At 53.3% G+C, this 21,496-nt stretch overlaps 7 protein-coding genes across 7 annotated transcripts; 2 read left to right on the forward strand and 5 right to left on the reverse strand.

Annotated features, from left to right (window-relative positions):
- Window positions 1-268: 268 nt before the first annotated feature.
- PHYSODRAFT_489170 (hypothetical protein) lies at window positions 269-4,201 on the reverse strand (the record flags this gene model as incomplete). Its single annotated transcript, XM_009524183.1, has 3 exons — window positions 269-903; window positions 2,426-2,585; window positions 3,857-4,201. 3 exons carry the CDS (start codon window positions 4,199-4,201, stop codon window positions 269-271), a joined length of 1,140 nt encoding a protein of 379 aa, XP_009522478.1.
- A 1,674-nt stretch (window positions 4,202-5,875) lies between these two features.
- On the reverse strand, window positions 5,876-7,249 carry PHYSODRAFT_489634 (hypothetical protein; the record flags this gene model as incomplete). The annotated part of the gene is made up of 1 exon (XM_009524184.1): window positions 5,876-7,249. The coding sequence occupies one exon, from the start codon at window positions 7,247-7,249 to the stop codon at window positions 5,876-5,878; it is 1,374 nt and encodes a 457-aa protein (XP_009522479.1).
- Window positions 7,250-10,548: 3,299 nt separating this feature from the next.
- PHYSODRAFT_493645 (hypothetical protein) lies at window positions 10,549-11,187 on the reverse strand (the record flags this gene model as incomplete). Its single annotated transcript, XM_009524185.1, has 1 exon — window positions 10,549-11,187. One exon carries the CDS (start codon window positions 11,185-11,187, stop codon window positions 10,549-10,551), a length of 639 nt encoding a protein of 212 aa, XP_009522480.1.
- A 2,165-nt stretch (window positions 11,188-13,352) lies between these two features.
- On the forward strand, window positions 13,353-13,988 carry PHYSODRAFT_493104 (hypothetical protein; the record flags this gene model as incomplete). Its single annotated transcript, XM_009524186.1, has 2 exons — window positions 13,353-13,865; window positions 13,917-13,988. 2 exons carry the CDS (start codon window positions 13,353-13,355, stop codon window positions 13,986-13,988), a joined length of 585 nt encoding a protein of 194 aa, XP_009522481.1.
- A 1,759-nt stretch (window positions 13,989-15,747) lies between these two features.
- On the reverse strand, window positions 15,748-17,711 carry PHYSODRAFT_312787 (hypothetical protein; the record flags this gene model as incomplete). The annotated part of the gene is made up of 5 exons (XM_009524187.1): window positions 15,748-15,794; window positions 16,014-16,152; window positions 16,192-17,022; window positions 17,073-17,447; window positions 17,553-17,711. The coding sequence occupies 5 exons, from the start codon at window positions 17,709-17,711 to the stop codon at window positions 15,748-15,750; spliced, it is 1,551 nt and encodes a 516-aa protein (XP_009522482.1).
- A 1,174-nt stretch (window positions 17,712-18,885) lies between these two features.
- PHYSODRAFT_489959 (hypothetical protein) lies at window positions 18,886-19,503 on the reverse strand (the record flags this gene model as incomplete). The annotated part of the gene is made up of 1 exon (XM_009524188.1): window positions 18,886-19,503. One exon carries the CDS (start codon window positions 19,501-19,503, stop codon window positions 18,886-18,888), a length of 618 nt encoding a protein of 205 aa, XP_009522483.1.
- Window positions 19,504-20,998: 1,495 nt separating this feature from the next.
- Window positions 20,999-21,471, forward strand: PHYSODRAFT_327954 (hypothetical protein; the record flags this gene model as incomplete). The annotated part of the gene is made up of 2 exons (XM_009524189.1): window positions 20,999-21,367; window positions 21,448-21,471. The coding sequence occupies 2 exons, from the start codon at window positions 20,999-21,001 to the stop codon at window positions 21,469-21,471; spliced, it is 393 nt and encodes a 130-aa protein (XP_009522484.1).
- Between the last annotated feature and the right edge of the window lie 25 nt (window positions 21,472-21,496).

Consider the following 21,496-nt stretch of genomic DNA (forward strand, 5'->3'; position numbering starts at 1 on the left):
CGTCAGCTCGCAGCCGTGGCCGACTCGTCACCAGTGTCGTTGTCAACACTAAAGCGCAAAGTCGCCGCGCGCATCGAAGGTCGATCTATTGAGCGCCAACGGCCCGGACCTGCCCCCATACTGCCTCCCGAGTGTGAAGCCGATCTAATGACATGGATCGCTGCAATGCAGCGTCGTCTGGTCCCCGTGCAGCCATGGGAAGTTCTCGAGGCTGCTAACGAGCTTCACCACATGATCCACGGGAATCTGCGCTCCGTCAAGGACCTTACTACTGGCTGGTATAACCGCTTCGTCGGCCGCCATCCCGAGCTGTCTTTGCGTCGAGCTCACGTGCGTAACGATCAAGCAACCACTTAACCGAGCTCGTCTGACCTTTCTTGATAGCGATTAGCATAGCGTGATAAACCTGGTCGGAGAGTTCATTGCAGTATAAAAATTCCATGACCTCTACATGTCCTCCTTCAGCTGCATCTGGGAGGAGGAAGGCGAGGTTTCTGCCATACTCTGTGCTTTCACACACTTCAGTCCACAATGGGTGCGCCATCAGCCACTGCAACATCGGTACATGCCCATTTCGACAAGCTGTCTCCGCGGCAATGACCCAATTGTCGACCCAACGCTTGTGATCCTTGGGAAGTGGGGAGTGCAGCTGAACAACGCTGCAGACGAGATCCATACGCCCCCAGTGAGCCGAAGCTGACAGTAATGGCGCCGCTCGATGGTCGTTAAACTGCAGATATCCACACTCGAGCATCTTTTCAATCACTTCAGCGCGTGGCCAAGCAACAGCATAGTCAAATACGCATCTGTCTGTCGATAGCAGCCACTCCGCAAGCTCAAGGTTACCGATGCTTAGAACGTGTGTGATGGCGCTCTCAACGTCTGATTCGGACAGACCCATACCTTCATCCAGACATTGAACAAGTTGCCCATTTTCGCAAGCCTTCCAGATTGTTTCAGGTGGCAAAATGATAGTTGCATCATCAAACCGCACCGAACATTCGCTTTTGGTAGGGCGTTTGCCATCTGCATCTTGCCGCCCATTTTCAGACTGGTGTTCCATCAAAAATCGCAATACGCTCAGGTTTCCCTATTTTTTGACTCCGGTTGCCACGCTGACCGGGGCCGGGGCCTCGCAACCCGAGAAATGCTCAAAGAGCCACTTCACCATCGGTAGATCGCCCCGATCAGCGGCGCCTTTAAGCGACTTCGAGAACTGCCAGTTGTGGTAGTGCGGATCCGACCGCAAAAAGTTGGTAAAATACAACCCGGGCGTTCTGTCAGCTGCGCTACTGCAGCTAGCACTCCAAATCCAATCGAGTAACGCGACTCGCAGGCTTCATGGAATAGGAGGCTCTGCGGAGGACCCAAGAAGTTAGAGATGGCGTTGGTAGTCTGCTCCAGCGCGGCAGTAGCTGGGGCGAGACGCAGTACAAACCCCACGATAGTTAGCATAGCTCGCAGTGCAAGTGTTGGAGAAAGAAATCAACTACGAGTAAACCATGTAAGCGCCACCTTTGGCTCTTTCTGTCAATCGTCCTGAAAATTGTCATGTGAATACAAAAAAGATTCGAGCATTGCAAAGATTTTAGAAAGTGCTGGTGCTGGGGAGAGTTTGGCAATTGCTACACAGAACACATCGAACGGCTAGCGCGCCATCGTGTTGCTTCGCCGGACTTGTGTGGTTTAAGCGAATCGCGTGCAAAACTGCACGCGTGAAACGAGGAAATGGCTGAAAGTCATATGCATCTGGATATGGCTGCATCGTATTGGCCCAGAAGCTTTCGGAAAGAGCCCACCAACCAATACAGTCAACTTCTGCGGCACAGTAAACAGTACATTGGATCATCAAGGGCACTGCCACTGCAATTGGTCTGCCAGGTTGCGAAGAAATGTCATGATCATGATTGTTTTTTTCTTCTTCTTTCTTCTACTAATACCTGAATCAAAAACTTGACATATTCACTCCTTTCGTGAAAATTGGTGGTGCACTAGCGTCAATTGTTCGGATAGTGTTCGTCCAGCCAAGCCGTGACTTGCGAGAAGTGGTTAAACTCTTTGCGAAGGCCTTTCAGAAACTCGGACGTGAAGACATAGTTGTGGTGCTCCCGAAGAAAGAGCAGACTCTCGAAACTGTCCGTGAAATTCTGCACCACGACGGATCCGCCAATTCTGTGGTCGGGAAAGCGCGACAGCAGCCATCGCACCACGCGGAAACGCCCATAACTCACAGCTCGATCGATTGCCGCGGGTGTGCGGGACTCTGGGATATTCGAGTACAGCCACTTGGCCATTTCTAGATGGCCATTCTGAGCAGCAAGGCACATCGCTCGGTCTGAAGACCCCTCGGAACGATTCGTGTGTAGCCATTGCGCCACGTCCAGATGGCCATTTGCCGCCGCGCTATCCATGGCGGCCATTGTACAGCCTTCTGGCCGGTTGTGGTACAGCCACTTTACCACATCCAGGTACCCTTCCCTCGCTGCGATATCCATTATGTCAGTCCCCCATTGCTGTCGCACACAATTGACTTGGAGCCATTCGAGAATATCGAGATTGCCGCCCTTAGCAGCCCAATACATAGGCTTACGAGCGTACTTCCACCACGAATCCGTTGAACAGTCCAAATGTCGCTGTGATCTCGACGCGTCCAGCTGGTGAAAAAGCTTAACGATCTCCAGATGCCCATCTTGATACTTGTTTGGATCGTTTCGACCCATAGCTCGCGCTTGTCGAATGAATCATGATCAAGGAACCACTTAACCGAGCTCGCATGGCCATTCTGAACTGCGGCCTTCATAGCATCACGACTATAAAATCCTGCGACGAGTTCATTGGAGTACAGGAATTCCATCACCTCTGCATGCCCTCGTTCAGCCGCATCCGGGAAAAGGCAAGTGATATCATAGATACCCCTCCACCATCAAGTACTTCCCCCACAATAGCTGAGCCACAAGCCACCGCATGTCCATTTCGACTCGCCATCGTCACAGCACTCCTCCAATTTTTGACCCAACGCTGGCGATCACTGCAATGCGCGGAATACAATTAGCGACGCTCTGAACGAGGTCCAAACGCCCAGAGCGAGCCGAAGCTGGCAGCATTGATGCAGCTCGATCATTGTCCAAGCGCAGATATCCACACCCCAGCATCTTCTCAATCACTTCAGCTCGTGAGTGGTTATCCGCACAGTCAAATATGCACCCGCCTCCGGGTACCAACGATAGCAACCACTCCGCAAGCTCGACGTTATTGATACTTAGAGCGTGTACGATGGCCGTCGCTATGTCTCGTCCGTAGAGAGCCATCCCTTCGTCCAGACATTGAACAAGCTGTCCATTCTCGCAGGCCTTCTTGACTGTGTCAGCTGGTAGAAACCTTGTAAGCGTACCAGAGCGCACTGCAGTGCAGGCAAGTACATACAGCCAACTCTAGCTAGCAGCAGCAGCAGCACAATGCTGGCTGGTCTCTGGCATTGAGCTGCGAGTAGCAAGCAGCTATCATATCGACAATGCTGTTGACACTGAATATCTGCATAACGACCACTAGGTTGACGCACACAGTATAACGACAATCGTGTTGACACGCATGGTGTCCACTCAAGTGCTTGGGGTGGCCCTGCCGCCTCCGCCCCCAGCCACTAGTAGACTTTAAGGATAGAGTCTCACTTTGCAATTTACCTTCCTTAATAAACTACGGCCAACTATCTGGGAGCATCGCCGGCTCCTCCCGCAGTGTCTTCGTTTCGTGACGACACCACACGCACCGAGCATTCGCTCCTCATGGCTTTTTGTCCGTTTGCCTCTTGACATCCACTCTCAGCCTCGTGTTCCATCAGAAACCGTAGGTGCGCTACATTATGAGGGGCCTCGCAGCCTGAAAAATGCGCGAACAACCATTCCACCAACGGTAACTCCCCCCGACCTGCGGCCACTTCCAGTGATTTCGAGAACTGCCACTTGTGGTAATGCGGGTCCGACCGCAGGAAGTTGTTCAAAGACCAACTGGGTGTTCTGTCAGCAGCGGTAGCGCAGCTAGCACTCCAGATCCAGTCGAGAAGCGTGACCGAGCCGAACTCGCAGGCTTTGTGGAATAGGAGGTTCGGCGGAGGACCCAGAAAATTAGAGATGACATTGGTAGTCTGCTCCAGCGCGGCATTAGCTGGAGCGACCTGTAGTACAAACCTCACGATAGTTAGCATGACCTGGAACGGTGTTGTTAGCGAACGGAGAGAAAAGACAAGTGAGAGAAATCTACAAGGAGAGGGAAAGGCCGCGATTTTCGTACTACAGCCTTAGACCACATCATACCCAGATAGATAGACAGACAGAAACACCAAACCAGGAGACTGACAGGATTTCTATAATCATTTGACCTGATCATACATTTCGGACGGTTCGAGTGTAACTGGTCGCTTGCTTGGAGGCGGCTTCAACTACGTACCAACAGGCGATACAACCGGGTTTGTGAGCGATTGTGCGGCAGCTTTCACCGTCGTCCTGCTAAAACTATTGCTTTACTGAGTACATGGTGTGCAGCACCATCACATCCGACTACACTAAAATGAAGTGGACGGGTAGTGTTGGACGAAATCCCGGCGCGGGAAATCAGCTACCTCGCACTCGCCACAGGCGCCCGCTGCCCCAAGCCATCCAGGTGAACGCGTTGGTTGACGTGGACGAGTTCCCGGCAAACTACGAAGTCCTGATGGGCTGGACGAACGAGATGATCAGCCGTCTCAGCATCCTGCTGAACGATGACTTCGGAATTCGCAGAGGTGATTCGGTGGTTCGCCGCCGACTACTCCTGCTAAATCATCTGACAAACTGACCGAGGCAGGCGGCTGAAGAAACGAACGAATTGACCGAGAGGCACATGAGCTACGACAACAACGACGGACCAGATTTAGACCAGGTTTATTCCGTGTGATCGGGCGAGATTACTTATGTAGCAAGTTAATAGCTTCATCGAGAAGCATACCGAGCCCAATCGCTATTTAACTTGAGCGATAGAGAACAATACAATCCCATGATAGTGCCCCGCATTGGCTGCTTCTCTTGTTCTTACGGACATCACTTGCTCGTCCCCGTGCCCCTCGTCAAATCTTCGTTCTCTCCTTTAATCGTCGACACGAAAGTTGCATCTTGTACCAGCTCCAGGGAGGTAGCGAACCCAATGCTCGGTCAAGTGAGGCGCTCAACCGATTCGTTCGATCGCCACTTGTGCGTGCGGCGCTAAGAAATGCATGTGCCAATGAAGGAAACAAAAGCAGAGTTGCTTATTTGCTTCACGCGACTACACGTAGACAGGATAATGTGCCTCCAGCCACTCAGCAAGATAGCGAAGTCTATCTCGCGTTGCCTTCGCTCGCTGCTCGCTCCTACCGGTAGCCAATCGCGAGCGAACGCAGCTCAGAAATTTCGAGGTGAAGACGTAGTCGTAGAATTCACGAAGACATAGCAGTGTCTCGAAAGTGTTCGCTGAGTCATTCGAGCTGTCCACAAAGAGCAGTGGTTGACCGCTTGTACTTCCAATCTTGTAATCAGGAAAGCGCGGCTGTAGCCAGCACGCCACACGAAAACGACGAAATAGCACAGCTCGATCCACTGCCGTTTCAGTGCGAGACTCGGGAATGTTCATATACAGCCACTTGACCATTTCGAGATCGCCATTCTCAGCTGCCCTGAGCATTGCGAGGTCCGAGCACCCCTCGGGGCGATTCGCGTGCAGCCATTTCACCACGTCCAGGCGGCCGCTTCCTGCTGCACTATCGAAGGCTTCTTCTGTGCAGCCCTCCGACCGATTCTGATGAAGCCACTTCACGACGTCCAGGTATCCGTTGCCCGCCGCAATGTCCATCGTGTCAGTTGTGCCTTTATGCACGGGGTTGGCTTGAAACCACTCGAGGATGTTGAGATGGCCCTCGCTGGCGGCGATGAACATCGGATTTTTTTACGTAGTGCCACCACGACTTTGTTTGACCAGCCCGTCTTCGCTTCACCCCCGACTGCGCATAAGGCGTCGACGCGTCCAGTTCATTGAAAAGCTCCAGGAGCTCCAGATACCCCTTCCCGACACTCGTATACATCGCTTTAACCCATAATTTACGAAGCTCGCTCTCGTCGAATGAATGGTGATCGAGCAACCATTTGGCCGAACTTGCTCGACCTTTCTTGATAGCAGCCTTCATAGCACGGCAATACTGTATGGCCAGCCCCTGGGAATACAGGAACTCCATCACCTCTACGTATCCTCCTTTAGCTGCAGCAGGTAGCAGGCAGTTGATATCGTCGTCGTTCCGTGCACGTTCGAGCGCTTCACGCCCCGATGGATGCCCAGCGAGCCACTGCAAGACCGCCAAATGTCCGTGTCGACATCCCATTTCCATAGCGTTGATCCAAGTAGCTACCCAATTTTCGTTTTCCTCCGAACCAGAACAAGCTAATTGAACAATGCACTCCACGAGATCCAAACGCCCACTGCGAGCCACAGTCGGTATCATTGACGCAGCGAGACGTATGTCGCGTTGCAAATACTCAATCTCCACCATCATCTCAATCACTTCGATCCGCGTGCATCCAGCTGCGTAGTCAAAAATGCTTTGGCCTGCGGGTACCAGTCGCTCCGCAAGCGCGAGGTTTCCAACGCGTAGAGCGTGCTTGATAGCGATTTCTGCGTCTGGTTCACTAAACTGCATACCTTCATCCAGACACTGCGCGAGTTGCCCATTCTCGCACGCCTTCTCAATGGTGGCGACCGTCCAAAACACATCACGAGGACCATAGCGAACCGAGCACGACGTCTGCATGACAGCGTGGGCATTGGTGCCTTGATCTTCAGTCTTGTGTCTCCACAGAAACAATAGCACGAGCAGGTATCCTTTCTTTTGGGCTTCATCAGCAACACTGGACGGGGCCTCACAACCCGAAAAATGCGCAAAGAGCCACTTCATCATGGGCAAATCACCCCGATCAGCGGCGACTTTGAGCGATCTCGAGAACTGCCACTTGTGGTAATGAGGGTCGGACCGCAGCGAGTTGCTCAGAAACCACCCAGGAGTTCTGTCACCAGCGCGAGTACAGCTAGCGCTCCACATCCAGTCAAGTAGCTCAATGGATCCAAACTTGCAGGCTTCATGGAACGGGAGGCTCTGTGGAGGTCCCAAGAACCAAGAGATCGCATTGATAGTTTGCTCCAGGACTTCGATAGCTGGTTGGAGATGTAGAACCAGGCGCACTGCAGTGAGCATCATACTTCACGCGGGTGTTCACCAACGACGGGGTAAGAAGAGAAGTGAAGAAGAAAGCTACTCGACCCATTTTCTCCGATTTTGCTGCCGATAGATTCTGACAAATGAAAGTGCCAACCAACCGTTTACCGTTGGAACCCCGGTACAGCACAAGAAAATCAAACGGAGTTCCATCGCGTGACCTGGGGAAGAGTATCCCGCGTCACTAAGAACCACTCCTAGTCTAGCTAATACCGCAGCAATTCAAGACACCGACCGACAAACAACCACCGCGTAACACATCCAACCAACTTCTGCGGCACAGTAATATATTGGAGCATCAACACACTGCAAGTACAAATTCACGCTTGCGTTGCGAAGAAAACTATGATTTTTTACTACTACCTCGACTATACAATTGGATGTTTACCCCTCTTGGTGAAAATTTGTGCACTAGCGTTCAATTACTACTTTTAAGTACTTTAACCCTTTCACTACCCAGCCCAGCCCGCACAAAATTCGAGTGACACACCTTCCCTGCACGAGCAGCAACTAGGACATCATCGCGGGCTACACGAACAGCAACTAACGACATGTTCATGAGCTGCATGAGCAGCAGCTACGACATGAACGGAAGCTACACGAGCGGTTTCTTGTACGACATCAACACAAATGGCACGAGCAGCTACTGCGATTTTCGACATCAACGCGCGCTGTACGAGCTTCTTCTACCACGTCATTAACGCCGGCCGCACGAGCTGCTCCTACGATTCAACCTACTGGAGCAGCGACTACGACATCATCGCGAGCTGAACGAGCAGAGGATACGACATGAACGGCAGCAACAAAGACCTCGACTACGACATTGTCTGCTACGACTACGACGCCAGCAACGCCATCTCCGAAGACAGAACCACCAGAGACGCCGAAGGCACCGTCTGAACGCCAGAAGCGCCAACGTCATCGACAGCTAACCCGAACCGACTGCCTCCGACTCCAGGGTCATCTTTACGACGATTTGGATCTCCACCACGGCCACATCTCCAATGCGTTGAACTTTCAAATCTGCGCTCTATAGCTGCCCACCAGGGATCGGACAATATATATTGGATATTGATTGTCGGCGAGGCAGTCATCACAATCACTTGTGTCGAGCATTCGTAAGACAGTTTGACGACAAATCAAATTTAGCCATGTGATTGGCTAATATTATGCGTGGTGTTGTCCGTGTATGCCCTTGGCCGGCCGTCTGCGTCGCCGTCGTGGCATGCACCAGCAACGGATAGCCGTGCTGACGAGCAGAATCGGCAGCATGAACGTGTATTTGTTTCGTTTTCGATTTCGTAGTAATGTGAAGTGCATCACAGTTATTTGGTCTAACTAGCGACCTACTAAATGCCAGGTCCTTCAAATGAAAGTGTGTATTATACATATTTTATGAGGTCCGAGGAGCTCTTCCATGAAGCCGCGTAGTCAGCGTAAGTAGGGAGATGCCCTTCGGAGGACACGACGCGGTTGGTACACGGAGAACTGAATTGTGCTTGAGCGTACATTGAATAGCAAACGAGTAGAATGTACGCTCGAGCACTCTCTAGAAACTTGTCAACAAAGCCGAAACGGAAACACTACGTAGATTCAAGCTTAGCAGACAGCAATAGACTGGCGCGGTTATAAGCGCTCTAGATTTCAGAATCGTTGCCTCTTATGCTACGTAACTAACCCCGTTATTGAAGGAGGGCTTGCCCGCATCATGATACGTACAATGCAACCTGACAGTACGAAAACTCCTACAATATTTCCCTCCTGACACTATTCCTGTTGTGTTTGGGCACGGCGCGGCGAGGAAGGGTGGAGGTTGAAAGCAGTTGAGGGGGCGAAGCTGGTGTAGTGTAGTGTCGTTGAGGTGATGCTTGGGGTTCGAGGCAAATTGAAAAGTGAGATTGAGACTTAGAGGTAAAGACTGCTATCACTGCGAGACTGGCTGGCAGCAGAGGAGCTCTGCTGTCGAATCTCGGGCCCCATACACTACAAGTAATAGATCTAGAGCGCCTACAGCGCACCTCTGAATCTTGTACTTCGGCGGTGCGAGTAATCCCGTGCCGGCCGCATCAGATTCGAGTGTTCGGTCAACGCATCCAGCTTCTCCGTTCGGACGGAGGCATTTTGTTCACAAAGAGAGATTCGCTTGCCTGTGGCAAGCTGCGAAAACGCAAGGAGTGCGGCGCAATCCTTACAATTCCTTACCATCCGGGCACTGAAAAGCTCTGGGCGTGGCATTTTAAGAGCAACAGATCACAACAGCCTTAGCGCTAAGGCTTCACGCAAGGCCTGGCGCGGCCGCCGTGGCTGCAGCTATAATATCATCCTGTTGTTGACGGACCTACGCGCCATGCAACTGCGTCGTCTTGGCGAACAAAGGTGCACCAACACAGCCTGCATCCGCACCGCTGTCGTGGTTGAGTGGACCCGAGCATGTGCATGCAGCTCTGCACGTCAAGTAGAGCTTTTGACCAATAATATGGCGCAAACTGGTGTCCGACAAACTGTCTTATGTTTTGAGTGACAAAATACAATGTAGCCACTGGTATACTAAAATCAAGATGTAATCAAAATGCGTTGATTGCAAAACGTAAAACGCTTTGTCTTACGGTATGCTCTCTAGGGACCAGTATCGTCTTACGAAAGAGCATGAATCATTATTGTATACTTCTCTGGCCCACTTAAGAAACAACATTCGGCATTAAACCTCAATTTGATGTGGACCACATGTCACATATGATTGGGTATAATCAACTGCTTCAGCTTACTATTGGCCAAAATAAATGGGTCCGCGCATGTCGAGATAATCGCGAAGAAAAACCTCAAAACTGTAGCCCTTCTAACTCGTCTCCAACAGGCTACAACATCGACAACCGAACATAAGGGTAAAGCAGTCACTCGCGATTACGGTGATATTTTATTTTCTAATATCGCTAATTTTTGACGGCACTTCGCTAAAAAACCTAATGTTGCCTAAACCGGACTTCAGATAAAAGGCTGTTTCTCTTTTCTTTCTGCTGATAGATTTTTTTAAATCATAGCGTGAAACGGAGCAAATACGCAGCTTTCGGTTGAGGTGTTGCGAGTCGCCAAACGATTTTTTTGTAAATAGTTATGTCCAGAAAACCGAAGTGTTGTTTCTTATGTGGGCCAGAGAAGTATCGGTCTAGTCTCCATCTTGAGATCGCACTCAATCTACGCAGTTACATTTAGCTCTATGTGGTGGTGGTGGTTTGATAGTGGTGGGTTCCCTGCAACCGGGATCCGGACATGGAAGACGCTTAGAAATTGGACTGGCAGTCCGCGGCCGGGGCCACAGTCGTCGGCGCGGGCGTCACAGGCGACTCCACCTGTTCCACGTTCTGGGTCGCGTCCTCCAGCGTCGTCTCCGCCTCACCCTGCACCTCCTCGCCGGTGGTCGGGGCCGGCGTGGACGGGATCTCCTGCTGCTCAGGCGTCGTCGGGGCCTCGGTGGCCGGGGCCACCGTCGTCGGCGCGGGCGTCACAACCGTCTCCTGCTTCGTCGGCGTGGCGCTGTCGCACTGCTCTGCGTCGCCCGAGCCGAAGTCCTGCGTCCAGTAGTGCTGGTACGTGCCGTCCTTGTTGAACGCGTACGCAGAGCCGAACATCGTGTAGTCGCCCATGATGTTCTCCAGGTGCTCCGGCGAGTTGATCCACGCCACCATCACGTCGGCCACGTCGATCTGGCCGGCGGCCACGTTCTCGGCCACACTCTCCCAGTCGTAGCCGGCCTGCGTGATGCGCTCCGACATGGTCGAGCCGTCCGAGCCGTCGTGGGCCATGAAGTCCTTGGCGGCCATGTCGTCCGAGTGGCGCTGCGCGGCGGCGTGCAGCTTCTTGTTGAGGCACAGGGGCTTGAGGCCGCCCGTGGCGCGCTGCTTGTTCACGGCCGCCAGCATGGCGGACGCGTAGTCGCCGTACGCCGTGTACGTCTTGACGTTGGTGGCAATGGTGGTGCCGCCCAGGTTGCGGAGGTAAGAGGCATCGGAAAGGCCGTTGGAGGCGACCGCCACAACGAACAGAAGGGCAAGCGAGGACTGAGCGATGGCCATCAGTGTTGTTTGGGGTAGTTTATGTGTGGGTGTGGGTGGAAGATGGCAAGTTCGAAAGTGAGCGCTTGGTTAGCCGGCACGCCGTGTAAAGTCGAGCAAATCGAGCCCAAGAGTTTGGCCGCGCGTTATGACCTGATGTCGTGTCGGAAGTTGCACGTAGTGCCCCTTGCTGCGATCGCATATTTGCGAAGCTAAGATTGCAACGCTGGCGACCGAGTTTGTTCGGTCGGCAAGGCATTTCAGCCACGAGACAGAGGCCATGTGCCGCTGCGGAAGATTGCAATGGGCCACCGCGCCGCCAGTAACTGGTCCAGTTGGCTCGGTGCGAAGATTGGTCGAACAGTTGTGTATCACTCAAAACGCGACCTCAACGATTGAGTCAATGACCCACGCGCGAGGACGCGAAATCGCCGTGTCGGACTTTACATTGCCCCCCCCCCCCGAGGCAAACGTATTTTACATGTACAATACATGTAGATGTTACCGCGCCACTGGTTGGTATTCGTCGATGATTGACCTCCGTGCATAATGATCGAGTCTTGTCAGGTTTTGATCGGAAGCCTCGTGCATTATGATGTGGCTTCGTGCAATGATGATCGAGCTCCGTGCAATGTGATCTCATTACGACGGTCTCCGTTGAATCAGAGACTCTCCGATACCGAGTTCGAAGATCTCGAATGTATCTACACTTCAAAGTATTTATAGTATAGTTTCTGTCTCCTCCTCACGGCAATATCGAATGAAGTTTAGCTGGCAGAGCACGGTCGCCAGGGTCTTTTAGCCTATCATATATGTTGTATTCGCACCAACAGAGTTAAAGGCGAGCTTACAGCAGTCCTCACTCGGCCGGTTGTCTCTTTTTGGTGCTGGCGCAACGATGGAAGTTGACAGGTGAGTTCAGGTACAGTGCGACTCTCGCAACCAATAAAGGTGTCGATCGATGTTTTATCAAGCGGGGTGGTATTAATACAAGACAACGAAACCCAGCCTCGACAAGCGATGCAGTTTCCGTCATGGCCGGACCTACGCTGAAGGCGCGCCCGGGCGTTCAGTACGGACGTGGTCCCCAGCGAACTTTCTCCTATGTCCTAAATCTACAAGACCAGCAAAACCTTTTGCTGCAGTACATGCAATAGCACTTGGTGTGCAGGCTGAGATTTCGCCATTGGAGGAAAGACGAGAGGAGGCTAGCTTGTCTCGTTGCAAGTTGCCTTTCACCCCGCGTCGTATCCGTGCCTGTTCAAGGCAGGTATAGTGTAATACTTGGCGGTGCTCGTAGTTCTTTTAACGAGGCTTCGTGCATCACGGTGTGCCAGATGCAAACAATGCAGTACAATATGCTTCCATACTACTTGTAGTGAAAGGCATGATGCAACCACTGCATTTGGACGATACCTTCACTAACAACTTCACACCCGCCGTTCACTCTTACATTAGATCAATGGTACGCAGTGGTCTTCGATTATCGACTTAGCTCACCTTGAGTCGCTGCGTGGCCACGCTTGGCTCAACCAGACAGCAATTGTGCTCTCTATCAGTCGCAGCAGACAACTGTTTTCACCGCCTACGGCGGAATACCACAAGGAGGCGCCCGACAAAGCACCACCGATAGAGTCCACAAGCTTCGCGCCAGACGGCACAACGTGCCACGAAGTCACGGGAGGGCTCTGTTACTTTGACCGTATGCGTGCCGCCATTACAGAGGGTACCCGTTGGGGTCTCGGAGTCGAACAATGAGGACGATCAGTTTTCGACGTCGACGCGCTCGTGTTTTACACCGCTAACCAAGCGCTCACTTTCGAACTTGCCATCTTCCACCCACACCCACACATAAACTACCCCAAACAACACTGATGGCCATCGCTCAGTCCTCGCTTGCCCTTCTGTTCGTTGTGGCGGCCGCGTCCAACGGCTTCGCAGACGCCGCCAACCTCCGCTCGCGCAACCTGGGCGGCACCACCATTGCCACCAACGTCAAGACGTACACGGCGTACGGCGACTACGCGTCCGCCATGCTGGCGGCCGTGAACAAGCAGCGCGCCACGGGCGGCCTCAAGCCCCTGTGCCTCAACAAGAAGCTGCACGCCGCCGCGCAGCGCCACTCGGACGACATGGCCGCCAAGGACTTCATGGCCCACGACGGCTCGGACGGCTCGACCATGTCGGAGCGCATCACGCAGGCCGGCTACGACTGGGAGAGTGTGGCCGAGAACGTGGCCGCCGGCCAGATCGACGTGGCCGACGTGATGGTGGCGTGGATCAACTCGCCGGAGCACCTGGAGAACATCATGGGCGACTACACGATGTTCGGCTCTGCGTACGCGTTCAACAAGGACGGCACGTACCAGCACTACTGGACGCAGGACTTCGGCTCGGGCGACGCGGAGGAGTGCGACAGCGCCACACCGACGAAGCAGGAGACGGTTGTGACGCCCGCGCCGACGACGGAGGCCCCTACGTCGGCCCCGACGACGCCTGAGCAGCAGGAGATCCCGTCCACGCCGGCCCCGACCACCGGCGAGGAGGTGCAGGGTGAGGCGGAGACGACGCTGGAGGACGCGACCCAGAACGTGGAGCAGGTGGAGTCGCCTGTGACGCCCGCGCCGACGACTGTGGCCCCGGCCGCGGACTGCCAGTCCAATTTCTAAGCGTCTTCCATGTCCGGATCCCGGTTGCAGGGAACCCACCACTATCAAACCACCACCACCACATAGAGCTATATGTAACTGCGTAGATTGAGTGCGATCTCAAGATGCAGACTAGACCGATATACAATAATGAATAACTTGAGCCAACAGAAAGAACCTGTGTTTGATGCTTTTCGCTGAAAGGCTTTTTAAACCTTCCCTGTGTACACGTTTGGGGCAAGAGGCAACGTCCTTAGATTACCGAAGGCATGCCTCGCAGCGGGTTCGCATTGAATCCGTGCGAGGCAGCCCCGGGAGTGGTGTGGTGGGTCTTATAGTCGGTCAGCTACTGTAGTTGGCCTGCATGCAAGCTAGGTAGCTGAGGAACGCCGCCCCCTAAAACTAAAACTAAGCTGCCTACAGGTACACTGCTGGCCAGGCAAAGCCTAGTGCAAAGCCGTGGTCTGTTGTGGTGTCGAGTTCGGGCTTGAAAACGTGGCTCACTTCTTCTCTCGAAAAATGGGTTTCCAGTGGAGACGAGTACAAGCGTAGCGGTGGACCACCGAAACAACATTTCTATCTGGCCGCCATAAAAAAATCAAAAAATATCAGTTGGGGGTGAACAATACCTAAAAAAAAGGTGAGATTCGGTGTTTTCGCGTCAGCTCATTGGCTGCTTGAAAACAGCAGGATTCAAGGAAACAGAGCAAGTTTTGTAAACCCGGATTTGGGTATCATTAGGGTTTTTTGCGTAATGGCTACAAATTTTAGCGATTTTCAAAATGATAGGTATCATTGGGTAGATCACTTAACTGCCGATGCGGAGAACCATCGTAGAGTATGATAGCGCTCCTGTGGGCGTCGTGGTGCTCGTATATATTTTGAGGTTTTACTAAGCGATTTCGTCGATTTGCCGTCCAGTCGAACTTTATGTCCAATCATTTGGCTTAAGTAGAGAACAAAGTACTACATAGCAATATAGTAACACCAGTAGTATTGGGGGGGGGGGGGTTCGCACCGGCAAATCTTCAGTAGGCTACTCAAGATTATTTTTGAGTTTTCTCTCAAGATCGTCGTCAAAATGTTGAGATAGATTCCCACTGGTAAACGCGACCTTTCGGATTGGTCGAACGCGTGACGTATTCCTTCGTATACGCGGCTTCGCTGCGGTTCCGTTCTGATGGCGAGCAAGAGCGAGCTTGTGCTTCCTGTGCTGCTGCCGCCGCAGCTCCGTCGTTATGGCCTCGCCGATCTTGAGTTGCCTACTGAAGACTTTTGCAGTAGCGATTTTGCTACTGCAACTTTGCCATATTTAGCGTCTAAAATGGGGCAAAATAACTGCAAAGCACAATAATAGATTTTATGCTAATAAATCTGCGAGGGAAGTTAACTTTACTGAGAGAAGAGATCAATGTGTAAGTATTGATCAATTTGCGAACAACGCAGTGCCCGGTAACCACATACTGCTGCGCCGATCATATAATACTTCGGAAGTACGCTTTACAAGTTGTCACATCGAGTACAACGACGTATCGGGCTCCACGGATGTCATGACGGAAAGGCTTTTGTTCGATAGGGAGGGATAGTAATCTTCATAAAGTGGTAGAAATATCTGTAGTATAGTACTACTAGTTCAGCGCAATGATAAGACTTGTACTGCTATGTGATAATAGATACTTAATACTGCAACTCCTCGAGTAGTAACTTAGTGTAAGTGAATTTCGCTGATTCTGTTTTATTGTGAAGCTCACTAAGAAGAGAGAGAGCATATGTGACTCGTTCACAGCTGCGGTGAGCGCTCAGGTACCAAAATACTTCGGAGGTACACTATTGCATTGCCAAAAGTTTGTTACATCGAGTACAGCGACGTATCGTGCTCTACGGATGTCTTGACGCGAAGCATAGACTGTGACTCGGACAGAAATGCGCAATAATCTACGCCTCCGTGCTTCGTCTCCTTCGCCAATTGGCGGAAGTACGAGAGGAAGTTGACTTGGATGCCCAAAACTCGCTGCAATGTCGCCTTCCATTCCAGCTTCGTGATGCACCCACGTCTCGCCGGGTCGCACTGCCTGAAAGAAAACATCAATGCGTGTTGGTTTTCGCAGATGATCTTCAACAGCGACAGCAGAGTCCGCTGCTCCAAATGGCGAGCTTTCTCCCGCCACTCGTTCCTCCCAGCGGCCTTCAGTGTCTGGAGTGGTTGTGATGAAAACTGCATCACCCGTGGCTGAATCTCGTTGTCTTCGCCCCTTTCTAGCAGCACATAGGCCCCCTTGTTGATTTGAGAACCACAGTAGCTTGATGCTGAAAATACCGTCAGGAGGAGGCCGTCATGAACTATGTCATAGCCTTCCTGTCGGCACTCGTGCGACCGGATAATCAAACTGATTCCGTTTCTCTTGCAGAATGCTTTCGTGATGTCAGGACCAAACTCCACTCCAGCCCCTCGGCTGGATGGCTGCCAGCCGTCTTCACCACAAGGGTCACTCCACAAGAGATGCATCAGCAGCTCGTCTGCGCGGCTTGTTCCCTGTGTTGGTTCGCCCCGATGATCTAACTGGAGCAGCTCCTCAATCATTACGTTCTCGTGGTTGCTTAACCCTCCGTGAACAACAAAGACCCGCCTGTTAACCAGTGCAAAGATCGGGAACAAGTCAAAGACAGCCTCGAACAACTGAAAGAGCTTCGTCGCGGAGTAATTGGCTGATGTACTCAGCCCACTCCACCCGCCACTGGCATCGCTTTCGCTGCCGTACTTCGAGTACACTTCTACTTTGAACCCGAAGATCTCGTTGATCATGCGCTCTTCATGGTTGCCACGGTTCAGGAATACAAAGTCGGGATACAGCAGCTTGAAAGCAAGCAGCAACAGCATGATTTCAACTCCGTGAGCGCCGCGGTCCACGAAATCGCCGTTGAAAAGGTACCAAGTCTTGCTGCTGGGCACTCTGCAGTCTTCCATAATCATCAGTAGATCTTCTAACTGTCCATGGAGGTCCCCCATGACAACAAGTTTCACACTGGAGGGAGCTGAATCGAATTCATCGGAGATCTGTGCGTACTGCGAAACAGTTTCTCGGATTCATCCAAAATTCGACGCACGAAGACGGGATGCAGCAGAATTCCGTTGCGGAATTGGTTGATCAATCTTTTTACTGTGTTTAGTCGCAACGGGAACAGCACGCGGACGCCTCGGTAGTGAGCAAGAGAGGCTTTAATGTGTTCCTTCTCTGGGAGGGCGCTGTAGGGAACTTGCATCGAGTTAAATGAGCTGAGCAACGGAACCATGGAGGGCAAGTCGTTGATACTTGTCGACTGCTTGACGAAGCGCATCATCATTATCGTTCGCTGCTCCTGCAGCGCTTCCAGCAAGTTCCACGTGTTGAAATTCAGTCGTGCTCGGAACACGGAGTATGAAAGGTGCCGGCGAATGGTGTTCTTGATGCGGTTCGCTGATAAAACTGCGTCAGAGAAGAGCTCCACATACTCCAGAGCAAACTCCTGGAGCAAGTTGAACTTGGTCAGTTCCACTTTGACGGTCGTTCTTCCATCCCCCGAGTCTTGATCAGTTGGAATTTGCACCACGCGGCCGACTACAATGCCGTACACTAACACGCTAGTACCCGGCTTCAGCGATGAAACTTGGATTTTTATCGGTAGACAGTCTCGGCAGATACGCACTTCGTCATAATAGCCTTGTAAAGGCAGTCGCGGCGCGAACAATGAACACTCATCACACATGCAAGTCCGCACTTGCTAAATAGCAGAAAAACCATAACAGCGTGTTAGTGAGGCTGGTATTCCACGTCATACGTCTTCACAACGTACCGGCAGTGGTGTGGCCGAGTGAAAAAGCTGAAGTCAGTTTTGCAGACCATGCAATGCGTCGAGTTTTGCACCCAGACTGGCCGCAGGGCAAGACGAAGCGCACGTTCCCACTTTAGATACACGACATCCTTGCTGGCCCGTAATTTCCACGACAGTAGCTGTCCTGCGGGTGAGTATCCCGTTAGTTGCAGCTCAAGTTTCTTGCGATTGAACACGAGGCCACGCCTGAGGAGGTCGGCCTCGTATTCTTCTTCATTCCGGGCGGTGTTCTTGGCGTTTATCGATACCGTGAGCATCATGACGCCGCGCAGATGCTTGGGCGTAAGGTGGATTTTCCGTACTCCTTCCGCTGTCACGGCGGGCACTGGCAGTTCGTAGTAACAAAAGCGACCATTGCGAAAGAGCTGGAAGTACCGGTAGTGTGCGTAGTCCCCAAGCTTTATGAGCGTACCCTCCATGAGTTTCTGCCCCCCCATAATAGTTGTTCTCGATCTCCCCGTCACTCGGAGTCCAGCCTGTATGTGCCGCGAATCCATCGCTGCCCATGGGCCGGAGAGCGCAGCAAAGCCTTCCGAACATTTTCCTTTGGCCAGGTGAATCAGCGAGTAATACAACGTATAAGATTGCTTGTTGTTGGAGGCCTTAGGCCTAATATAGTCAGGTCATGCAGTGAGATGCTATTCAGCGTCGTCATCTTATCGAGGAGCGAGTGACAAATGGGCGCTCCCTTTGGTGCTTGACCACCTTTAGTATAAATTCCACGCGCCAGCGTGGAGTTGTTCATTTGGTTTTGCTGTTCGGGCGAATTTGAACTCATTATGTCTCCAGCCGCGTGGAACACCAACAACATCATTGGAAGAAGCGATCCATAGATTGACATTCTCGGGCCACCATCGTGGAATCCTCAGTGTTCATGAATACAATTTCTTCGACATAGCAATTTCTCTAGTTATTTCATTATTGTATATCGTTTAGTCTGCGCGTTGAAGGTGCAGCAACCTGCGCAGATCGTACTTTGAAGTATCGTTCTATGTGTGAGGTGGGTAGCTGTAGATTGACATCAATGGCAATCCTTGCGCTCAGCAGCTTAAAAGTTGGACTCGCAGTCCTTCTGGGCAGGGCTCTCCTCAGTCGGGGTCGTCGGGGCGGGGGTCACAACCTCCTGCTGCTGGGGGATCTCGGCCTCACCCTGCACCTCCTCGCCGGTGGTCGGGGCCGGCGTGGCCGGGATCTCCTGTTGCACAGGCGTCGTCGGGGCCGGCGTAGGGGCCTCCGTCGTCGGCGCGGGCGTCACAGGCGTCTTCTGCGCCACCGGGGCGCCGTCGCACTGCTCCGCGTCGCCCGAGCCGAAGTCCTGCGTCCAGTAGTGCTGGTACGTGCCGTCCTTGTTGAACGCGTACGCAGAGCCGAACATCGTGTAGTCGCCCATGATGTTCTCCAGGTGCTCCGGCGAGTTGATCCACGCCACCATCACGTCGGCCACGTCGATCTGGCCGGCGGCCACGTTCTCGGCCACACTCTCCCAGTCGTAGCCGGCCTGCGTGATGCGCTCCGACATGGTCGAGCCGTCCGAGCCGTCGTGGGCCATGAAGTCCTTGGCGGCCATGTCGTCCGAGTGGCGCTGCGCGGCGGCGTGCAGCTTCTTGTTGAGGCACAGGGGCTTGAGGCCGCCCGTGGCGCGCTGCTTGTTCACGGCCGCCAGCATGGCGGACGCGTAGTCGCCGTACGCCGTGTACGTCTTGACGTTGGTGGCGATGGTGGTGCCGCCCAGGTTGCGGAGGTAAGAGGCATCGGAAAGGCCGTTGGAGGCGGCCGCCACAATGAGCAGAAGAGCAAGCGAGGACTGAGAAATGGCCATTGTTCTACGGTAGTTGAGTGAGTTGAGCTGGTTACGCTGATGTCGGCCGAAGGAGTAAATTGAGAACTGGGCGCTGAGCAAAGAGGGTGTTAGCAGTCGATGCTTCGGTGACGAGCACTGCTCGTCGAGCAGAGCTCCGGACCAGCGTCGTGACCTGATGTTTGCTTGGAAGGGCGTCGCCGGGCCAAAGTGCCCCTTGCTTCGGTCGCACATTGCGACGCCAACATTGCACACCGACCCGACCGGTTTGTTCGGTCGACAAGGCATTGCGGCCACGAGACGGAGCCCAGGTGCCGCTGCGGAAGATTGCAACGGGCCACCCTCGGGCTCGGGCGGCGCAGATTGGGCGAACAGTTGGGCTCACACTCGGAAGGTGAGGTCAGCGACCTGAACGACTGTGCGCGAAGACGCGAAATCTCCGTGTCGGGTGTTGCATTGTTGTTTTGTGCCACCTGCTGGCCAGCGACGCGCGGTTCACAAATCTACAGCTGCTCCAGATCTGTGTCGCCTCACCAAATTGGGTCTTTCTGCGCCGCATCGGCATAAAAGGTCTGCCCAAAACACCCAACGCATTCTGATGCTACTTAAGTATGCTGTGGGTGGGTTGTTGCTCGTCGTTATCGTGGGGTGGCTTCTGAACAGGCACAAATTTTGGCCCTATGCATTTGGCTCGCATTACCAAATTACTCGACGATCTCCGGTACCGAATGTTCGGACACCGGACACTGCCAGTAACAAAAGGTATCAATACTGCTTGTTGGTTGCCGCCGACACCACCCAAACGATAGCGCGGGGAAAGTCTGCTTGCACGTGCCAGCGGCTGGCACGCACGAAGCGCTGAAGGCGCCGAGCTCCATCAGCGCGCGCACCGGATGTTGAACGCCCTCGGCTTTGTGCGTCGATCTTGATGGTCTCGAGTCACACAACTCGGCGATGCACTGGCGCCAAATCTCCGCCTCGGGCGCTTTGAGAGACGCGCTGCAAGGCGCAACGCGGCCACCGCGAGCGCGGTCTCTGTCCAATTCGATTGACGCGGGCGGCTGTTTTCAACACTGCGGCGGAATACCACATGGGGGCGTCCGACGAAGCACCGCCAATGCAGCCCACAAGCTCCTTGCCAGACGGAAGCAACGTGCCACGAAGCCGCGGGAGGGCTCTGTTAATACTGTATCCGTATGCGTGCCGCTACTGTACATGTATTGCAGAGGGTACCCGTGGGGGTTGCCCAGCCTTGCATTGGGGGCCAGTCCCGACGTCGAACTTCAGTACACGGCGTCAGACGCTCACTTTCGAACTTGCCATCTTCCACCCTGACATATAAACCACCAACCCCATAATCATGATGGCCATCGCTCAGTCTTCGCTTGCCCTTCTGTTCGTTGTGGCGGCCGCCTCCAACGGCCTTTCCGATGCCTCTTACCTCCGCAACCTGGGCGGCACCACCATCGCCACCAACGTCAAGACGTACACGGCGTACGGCGACTACGCGTCCGCCATGCTGGCGGCCGTGAACAAGCAGCGCGCCACGGGCGGCCTCAAGCCCCTGTGCCTCAACAAGAAGCTGCACGCCGCCGCGCAGCGCCACTCGGACGACATGGCCGCCAAGGACTTCATGGCCCACGACGGCTCGGACGGCTCGACCATGTCGGAGCGCATCACGCAGGCCAGCTACTACCATGTCAAGTACTCTCGAATCCCATCAAAAACGCAGGTTGCTCCAGTTTATTCATTATTGTATATCGGTCTAGTCTGCATCTTGAGATCGCACTCAATCTACGCAGTTACATATAGCTCTATGTGGTGGTGGTGGTTTGATAGTGGTGGGTTCCCTGCAACCGGG

The sequence above is a fragment of the Phytophthora sojae genome (assembly GCF_000149755.1).
Source record: "Phytophthora sojae unplaced genomic scaffold PHYSOscaffold_3, whole genome shotgun sequence".
NCBI lineage: Eukaryota > Oomycota > Peronosporomycetes > Peronosporales > Peronosporaceae > Phytophthora > Phytophthora sojae.